Raw genomic sequence first — 9,394 nt, 5'->3', positions numbered from 1 at the left:
AATGTGTGTTGTCTTGGACTGAAATTAAAGAGCGTTCAGCTTCAGCTCTGTTTTTTTTGTTTTTGTTTTTTCTGCGAAAAAAATGAATGAACCCTGTCATTTAACTCTTAACATCAGCTCTGGGTTACAGTCTACATTGTAGACTCTGTTTCCTGTGCTATACAAGAGTCCAGTCTGTTTCCGTTATGCCCCCCTTCTAATTGCCCCAAAGATACAAGAGATTTGGGTTTCCTGAGCCCCAGCACACCACAGGGTCCCAAGCAGGGGCATGGACAAATATTCTGCTGTATTTGTCGACCACATTTAAACCAAGAGGCACATAAAAAAGAGAAAAAACAAGCCTGTCTTAACACAGTCTATCAAACTGTGTTGGGTATTTTATGAGGCTGATTTATAGAGTTTACTGGACTCTTACAGCTCACCACAGACATCTTAATCTAACAACGGTTTGCTGTTTGCCAAAATTAAAATGTGCTACTCTGTTGCTGGAAATGTGTCAAGAGTTGATGTTTACAAATATTTTGAGTGATTAGTTGTACAAAACGATGTTGATTGCTCTTGAATTGAGTGCATTCTTTATTTGGATACCTGTACTAGACTTGTTATGCCCCTACTTGCTGGGTGCTTAACCCTGCATCATGATAAACAGGCCTAGATAAGTTATGTCTTCATGCAGTCTTCCAACTGGAGCAAAGTTGGCTGTTTATTAAGTGTACATGAACGCATAAAACCCACAATCCACGCAATTATTGTTCCACCACTGATTTTTTTAATTAGCCATGAGGCTTGTGCGGGTGCCAGGAGTGACTCACAAGGAAGCATTAGAACAGGAAAATAAATAACTACAGCATAAGGAAATAGTGACGCTGGATGTGTGGAAGGCTGTATAGCGTAAAACATCTGGGCTACATGCATCCTTATTCTGCTATTATTCATTTCATCAGTCATCGACAGGAAACACTGGTGGACTAAAATAGTCTCGATATTCTCAATATTCTTGCTTGTTTTCAAGTTGACCTTGATATTTAAAGTTTTGTAATAGGCTGAAATAAAACTAATATATTTAAAATCACTTCCTCCCACCAGTCATGGCAATTTTCTGCTCTTTCCTCTGATTATTTATCTTCACGCTTTTGGAGACATGTCAGTAATTTAACTCTTCCGATTCAGTACGTCACGTAAAGCCACCAATCACCCTGCTTGTTGTTATTATCTAGAAAGTGAGTTGCATGTTTGATGCCGTGCCAGCAAAAACGTAAAATCGCGTAATTGGTTACGCAGTGGAGTTTCTGTTAAATGCCTCTCCAGCTGGGATGACTCCCCCCTCAGCACTGAGCTCTGTCATCCCATAACACTGCTAGCACAGAGCGACCTTTTGGAACTCTTTAAAAGTTTCTGGTGAATTTTTAGGGGAGCTTCTTTTTCAGTCTGAAACATGTTTTGGTTGCTGTTATGCGCAATCGTAGCCTTTGCAGCCGTGCCGGCGGATGCGCAAATCTCCAGCCGTTATGTTGTCGGATGTCCTTCCCGGTGTGATAAGTCGATGTGTCCTCGGCTACCAGCGGACTGTCCGACAGGACAAACCCTCGACGCCTGCCACTGCTGCCCGGTGTGCGCCTCCGGTGAAGGCGAAGCCTGCGGCGGCAGTGGGAAGCTCGGCGACCCAGTGTGCGGAGAGGAGCTGGAGTGCTCGGTCTCCGGCGGGATTGCATACACTGTGACGGTGAGGAGGAGAAGCAAGAGTGGGATTTGCGTGTGCAAAACCACCGAAGCGGTTTGTGGAAGCGATGGGGTGTCCTACCGGAATATCTGCGAGCTGAAGAGGGTCAGTCGACGGGCGCAGAAATTGCAACAGCCACCTGTTCTTTTCATTCAGCGGGGAGCCTGCGGGAAAGGTAGAACTCACACTGTTTTGATCAAGACACCCTTAACCCAAAACACACTGAGATATTGATAATAAATAGGAGGGAGTAGATTCGACGTTTAAAGTTAATTGATTACAGTATAGTGTCAAGAATCATGAATAGGCTACTCTCTTTTGAGCGTTGTGAGCCAAAAACATTAGTTTTGCAGCTGAAATCAATCGTTGCACATTTTCTGTAACATGGTGTCATTTTTTGGCCGTTTTACCTTAATTATTTACAACTTGTTGTTGAACGTGATCCCATCATTCCTCACTGGGCATTTATTGTCTCAAGGTCGCACAGATGTTGTAGCTCAGCGCTGCATTCAGTGGCACACAATCCCCATGTGTCTGGAACCACAAGAGCAGCCATTCAAGTGCAGCCCTTGATCCTGCATTACAATTAGACTTGATCAGAGAGGGCTTTTCTTTTGTTTTGTTTTGTTTTTTCCCCCCATGGCTGAATGAAGCCACGAGTTATGCCCTGTTGTAAAGCTTGATGTGAACCTTAGGATTACTCTGGCATGCATGACCAGCAATCACATGACTATAATCTGGTTGATTCCTTTATGCCGTGTGGTCTTTGCCTGAAATATGTGCATTAGCTGAATAGAATGGAATGTCAAAACCTGATATGTATGATATAAACTGTTATTAAATATAACTGGAGATATATTTATAATGATAAATGGAAGTGTTTCAGTATGGACCTGCATTTTGTCATAGTGTCATGTGACAGGTATTTTGTGCTAATCAGTGAAGCTCACTTATAATGAGACTTCACTCTTTGCATCTGCTGCTCTGTGAAACAGCACAGTCCAAATGAGAATGCACATTCTGTACAAAATGAATCAATGAGTCATATATCATCATTAGTAGTGTAATTGTTTACAATTTATGCATGACATAAAACATCCAGGAATGAAAAAACGATCACTAGTGATGCTGCAGGTGGTAAAAACATTGTGTCCTTTACGGTTTTTACTGTTACTGTGTACGTACTTTTTTCCCCCTCAGATTTGGCAACATATGTGCACTTAAAAACACACAAAGGACAACATTCAACACCTGTTGCATCAAAGATCTATAACTTACCTCAAGGCTTGGAAACTTACTGAATCCACCCTGCCACAGCCCCCCACCACCACCCCAGCTTCTTCCTCTCTTCTCTTTTTGACTGTGGAAGTGTCTTTCACTCCTGGTCTGTGTTGTCACTCATAAATCACACTTAACAGTCACATGAAGGAATTCCTGGCACTAATTCCACCTCTGTTGAAGACTGTTTAAAACAGGCAGGAGACATTGAGGAAAACACAAAATTAGCAACCCATATTTTCGGGAAAGTTGTACATGTACATCAAAAACCATGTGGGCACAGTGGAAGGGCAGACTGCATCGCCACATTTGTTTGTCAGTCATGTAAGCAGCTTAAATGGTTAAGTCATTCCCGAGCAGCTAACCATGTCTGAAACTGAGCAAGACTGTGGTGAGTGCTATTGATTTTCCAAGACACCCTGTGAGAATTTCCATAGCTGGAAGTTGCATTTTATTTCGTGCATTAGATTTGTCCCTGTCCAGGCTGGTGCTGACTAAGACTGTAGCAGAAGCACATATTTTAAAAAGAAATGTCAACTTTAACATAAATTGTGAACAGGTCTGTTGACTCAGAATGTCAAGAGCTGACACTGAAAAGAAACTTAAACCCCTCTGAGTGCCTTGAAATACACCGCAACCTGGCCTCATGTTAAGAAAAAACATGTGAGCGCAGTTGCATGATGTCATTTCGTGTCTGGACAGTAAAGGCGTAGCTCATTTTGGGGAAAAAAGAAAGAAAAAACTAGGCCAAAATTTGACTGTGACCTTGGTGTCATAGTTGTTAAAAATTATCTTTTTTTTTTTTTTTTTTAAAGTGCAGAAAAAAAACTTTTTGGCAGTTTAAAAGCACTAATGTGACACAGACTGACAGGAAAAGCGCTGAAGAGTATTGGAGATCAGAACTGAATCACTTGGTGCCTCTCAAACTGTGAACCAGAACTATGGAGGGGTTGCATGAAGGTGTGAACGTGAAGGTGAGGCTGACTTTCTTATAATCTGTTTAGACTTTAATCCAGTTGAAAACCCGACACAGTTTGTGCTGCTCATAATTCAGAGCTGATGTTGCAGACAGAATGTACTCTGTGACTCCAGCGAGTGACATCTGCTGAATACGCACATTCTTCAGCAACTTGTTTCAGCCACTCATGATGTTAAAACATCATTTTTGGGCACATGCACGTGACTTGTTTTTGTTGTTCTACTTGTCAGTGTCTACTTTTGGTTCTGAATGTCTGCCTGTCTGCTTTTCTCATCTGTTCTTTTTCCTGTTTGATGTCTGTAATTCTCCTGCTTCCTTCATTCCTCTCTCTGCTAAACTATATTTGCTGCAGCCTCTTCCGTGCTCAGCCTCTTTTTAATGTCATCTAATACTGACCGCAACATAAGCACATTTGTGTATGTCCGAATTTCCTAAATTGCACTAATTAGAGAAATGTAATGCTTTTGCACCACACCAAATTGCTGTACCTCCATTCTTGTCTATGGGCCACGATAAGTGTTATTAAACACTGTACTGAATATTGCATTGGTTTAATATCTTTTAAAGGGTTAAAACCTGCTCTTGCAGCTGCTGTACTGATCGACATACATCATTTTCTAACAATAAAATGGGACATGGTTTTGAATGGGTTCTCCATGCTGCTCTAACTGCCCTGTTACTAACTCAGTGTGAGTGTTTCTGGTTGTATTATGTGCTTTCAACCTTAGATGGAGTTCACAATGGAAAAAATTAAGTTCACTGGATTAAAATAGGGTAAATTGAATCAATATTGGGAATGGAAAAATTGGGTTAATTATAATCACTCAGTGAGTCATTTGAAACAGCTGCCAGTGTGTCATTGTAGTATTATAAACAGCGGCAAAGCTCAACTGTATGCTTTCATAACTGGGGAAAAAAGCCCCATCGAAACAAAATGATTCATGGTCTTAACACTGTAGCAAGCTCATATGTTCTGAATCATTGAAGAAGTACAGCGAGCCAAAATCAATGACCTACTGGAAGTAATTTTATAATAACATATGCACTAAGGCGCATACTTGCCATACTTTTTAAGGCCAAAGAGGGGCCATACTATTTACATTTTATTGGCTTTTTTTAAACAATCAGTACTGTCCTTTGACAACAACCCATTTGACGTAGCTTTACTTGCTGACCTTACTTTCTTTTCACTGACTGGTTCCTTTAATCCTCTATTCCACCTGGCACACCTTGTATGCGGGCTATACACCCTTCCCCTCACTATTCTCATGCTAATGTGGAGTGAAAAGAGTTAATTTATTAAACATTTCTATCTTTAAGTTAATGATTTACTCTAAACTTATTTTGGCTCTTTCAGAGCTTATATGAGTTTCCCCTTTGGTTAGTTAAATTACCTTTGATCTAAAGGAAAACAAACCTAAAATTCCGGAGAATAACTGATGGCTGTGTTCTTTGCATTCCGACCGGATGTCCATGCTGATAACGATCCTTTCCTTTGCCCCTCCTTCTTAACATATCTGAAAGATTTGCTAGTGCATTAGCTTAATTCCAGCTGGACTGAATCCACTTTGTTCACATCTATGTTTTTTCATTTCTTAAGGTTTTTTCTTGGGAGAACACAAATCGTCTTTTAGTCTGCAGGAACCAATAAAACGAAGGGTCCTATGCATGGGAAAGCTGAAGAAGAAAAGACACCCTGACCTGTAGCTCGTGTGTTGAGTGGGGAGGGGTAATGGATGTATGGGATTGTGAGGTTAGGGGGGGCTTTGAGTGTGTATGTTGGGAGGGGAGAGTACTTTTAAATTAGGTTCCTTTTAATAAATGTTGTTTTTGAATGGTTTTCCCCACATAATGCTTGAACTGACTCCAAAAAACTCTTTCCGACATCTGATTATTGTTAATAGATACTTAAATATTATGAGGCTTTCATTAGCAGTTACCACACTTCTCAATATGTCTTGCATATGGGTGAAATCTTAACTTCATCAGGTCACAGAAACTTAAAGCAGGTTTATTACTGTTTTTATGTCAGTATATCATTTAAATTGTGTGGTGAGAGTGTGTATACGCTTCTCTGTCAGGATAAGTTACTGCTTAGTAGGAATGCCACCCTCCCACATAAGAACAATTTTGTTTTTGGACTGCTTAAAAATCTAAACACCACATCCACTCTATATTACATGCAACTCACTTGACCCATCCCCACTTTTACCTTAAGTGCCATCTCCAAAATATCTGCTGAATAGCAGCGTAATGTCTGTGATATTGACAAGACTGTTCATAAGTCTCAGTCTGCCATTGCCCTGAAACTCAAGTGATATTTTGTGGTGTGCTGCTAATCATTAACATTTACAGTATTACTGTTTATCATATTATCATACTACTTTTATAGTCAGTAGTTATTTCTGCTAATGCTTTCCTATAAACCGAAGCAATTAGACTAAGTGTCTGACAGGGTGAGTCGGAGTAACAAGAGTGTGTACTTGCTGTTACACCAAATATATCGCTTCTTAATTTACCAAGTGTGAAATACTCCACTTCCAGTTTACTTTCTATAAAGTTGTTTATGCGTCTTTGGTGCACACAGATATAGTCACCAGCCACTTTATTACACTTGTTAGTACAAGTTTGGGCCTCATTTTTCTTTCAGAACTGCCTAAACTCTTTGTGGCACAGACTCAACAAGGTGCTGTAAACATTCCTCGGTTTATGGCATCACATAGTTGCTGCATATTTGTAGGCTGCACATCAATAATGTTGCATCACATTGCGAAGGTGCTCTATTGGACTGAGATCTAGTGACTGTGGAGGCCATTTGAGTACAGTGAACTCATTGTCATGTTCAAGAAGTCACTTTGAAGTGATTTGAGCTTTGTGACATGGCATATTATCCCGTCGGAAGCGCCCGGAACAAAAATGGGTACACTGTGGGCATAAAGGGCTGGACATAGTCAGCAGTAATGCTCAAATAGTGTGTGGCAATTAAACAATGCCCCCTTGGTATGAAGGGGGCCAAAGTGTGTCTAGAAAATATCCCCCACACCATTACATCATCAGCCTGAACTACTGATAGAAAGCAGGGTAGATCCATGATTTCATGGTATTTACACCAAATTCTGACCCTACCATCCACATGTTGAAATCACATGTCATCGGATAAGGAAACATTTTTCCAATTTTCAGTGTCCAATTTTGAAGACCCGATTTGAACCGTAGACTCAAGTTTCCTGTTCTTAGCTGACAGGAGTGGCACCTGGTGTGGTCTTCTGTTGCTCTAGTCCAGGGGTGCCCAATCCCGGTCCTCGAGAGCTACTATCCTGCAGCTTTTAGATGCATCCCTACTCCAACACAGCTGAATCAAATGGTTTGATCTCTTCAGCATGCCATCATGTTTGGCAAAGGCCTGATAACAAGCCATTCATTTGATTCAGGTGTGTGGGAACAAGGATGCATCTAAAAGCTGCAGGACGGTAGCTCTCGAGGACCGGGATTGGGCACCCCTAGTCCATCTGCTACATCAAGGTTCAATGTGCTGTGCATTCAGAGATGCTCTTCTGCATACTCTGTTTGTAGTAAGTGGCTATTTGAGTTATTGTTGACTTACCTATCAGCTCAAAGTAGTCCGGCCATTCTCTGTGCTTTGCCATCAACAAGATGTTTTCATCCAGAGAACTGGATTTTTTCTTTTTCTTTTTTCCCAGCAGATTCTGCAGTTTCTGAAATAAACAGACCACTCCATTTGATGACAATGACTATGCCACATACAAAGTCTCTTAAATACCCCCCCATTTTTATATTCAAGTTGAATTACTTTCAGCTGGTGTCACCATGTGCACGTGATATGTGACCGACTGGTTAGATATTTGCATTAACAAGTACTTAAACAGGTATACCTAATAAAGTGGCAAGTGAGTATATATCTCTATATGATCAATCTGCATGAAAAATGCTTTTCAGTCTATCATTGGTCATTCTGTTATTATATGCCTATTATATGTGTTTATGTTGGTTTTGTCGCCTATGAGGAAAAACGCTATGTTACTTGGATTTCTAGTTCAATCTGCTTTTTGAACTAAAAAGCCATTTGCCTTGTTTATTAGTGACCTACAGCTTACTTTTACATTAGCTTCTAAATGATTGCCTTTAGGTAATCTCCAAATAGCTCCTGCGGGCAAATTATGCCCATTAAATTTTCTGAGTCTATTATAATGTACTCTGTGACACCCTAAACAAGCCCATTTTCAAAAGAAGTTGAACGCACCACTTTTCACACCATCAAAAGCATGTCCTCTTTTCTTTCCTTATAATGACTCTAATTAAATGTATAAATGTCACACACACATAAGCTGTTTAGAAAATTACCTTGCAATCACAGATCCCATCTTACTATAGCAGCAGTTCAGCAGATGGAGAGGTTTTTCGTGAGCAATACTTAGATGAGACAGTGATCAGAAGCCTTTAAATCCCACTTTCTCTCCACATATCAAGATGAATCAGTCACGTTTTGGCATCTAGACGCTTCTTTTCAGTTTCGCTCATAAGTCAACTTAATTTTCCAACAGTAAAGTCTTTCTAAGCTTCAGCTGTAAGCTCAGTTGAGCAATGAAATGATCTATCTCACTATATAACTCAGGAGAAAATGGCTGATTCATGACATCCTGTCTCTACCAAATCACCACCACTAGGCCTATAAGTTTGCTATCATCACACTGGCATTGTAGTGGCAGCAGAGTGTTCCTGGTTTCCGCATGTGTGCAAGGAGGCCTCACTCATTATAACATGGTGAAGTGGAAGAGACTGGGAGCCTGTTTGTGCACTCCAGAAACAACACAGATTCTGGACCCCGGGCTCTGCTTTCTCTCACAGTAATCCTATCAGAGCTGACCACGAAACCCCCCGGGTTTGAAGCTAGCAGGGAGGAAATTACTCCAACATTTCCATCTTTTCTTCATACTATTGCAAGAAGGTTGTTTGGCCTTTATAATGTTTAATACTTGATTTAAAGTTCAGGAAAATATATGTCGGGGTTGGGGGAAAAAAAGGGGTTACATTTATTTATGAGCAACTTGGTTTTCTTTTTTCTTTCAGTGGCTTTTAGCTCTAAGAATAGCATTTGGTACACCGTATACCCAGAAATAATCATCAAGCATTTGATGGATTATAGTAAAATTCTGCACAGGCAATCTTAATCGCCAGATGCCCAGAAACCTGCTAACTTTGGTGAGCCCCTCGTTTGTCCTTTCATTACAATATGAGGTGGGCATCTGACTTTTTTTAGAGAAATAGCTTGACAATTATTAGCAAGACTGAAATGGATTTCAGTACATACATCCGTGAGGTGAAAAACTCCACAACTCAAAAAATTTCTAGTAAAATTATTGATTTGGATTATTGATTCATGATGCTCAAAGGGTTTA

General features: G+C 40.4%; 1 protein-coding gene across 1 annotated transcript in view; it reads left to right on the top strand.

Annotated features, from left to right (window-relative positions):
* Positions 1–1,225: 1,225 nt before the first annotated feature.
* Positions 1,226–9,394, top strand: part of LOC308388412 (serine protease HTRA1A-like) — a 30,572-nt gene continuing 22,403 nt past the window's right edge. Inside the window, exon 1 of the mRNA XM_080869132.1 lies at positions 1,226–1,895. Coding sequence (XP_080725258.1) covers positions 1,436–1,895 — 460 coding nt within the window. The 5' untranslated portion in view covers positions 1,226–1,435. The remainder of the gene's footprint in view (positions 1,896–9,394) is intronic.

This window comes from Rhamphochromis sp. 'chilingali' (assembly GCF_963969265.1).
Source record: "Rhamphochromis sp. 'chilingali' genome assembly, chromosome: 20".
NCBI lineage: Eukaryota > Metazoa > Chordata > Actinopteri > Cichliformes > Cichlidae > Rhamphochromis > Rhamphochromis sp. 'chilingali'.
The sequence above is the reverse complement of the archived record's forward strand: the minus strand, read 5'-3'. Positions and strand labels throughout refer to the sequence as shown.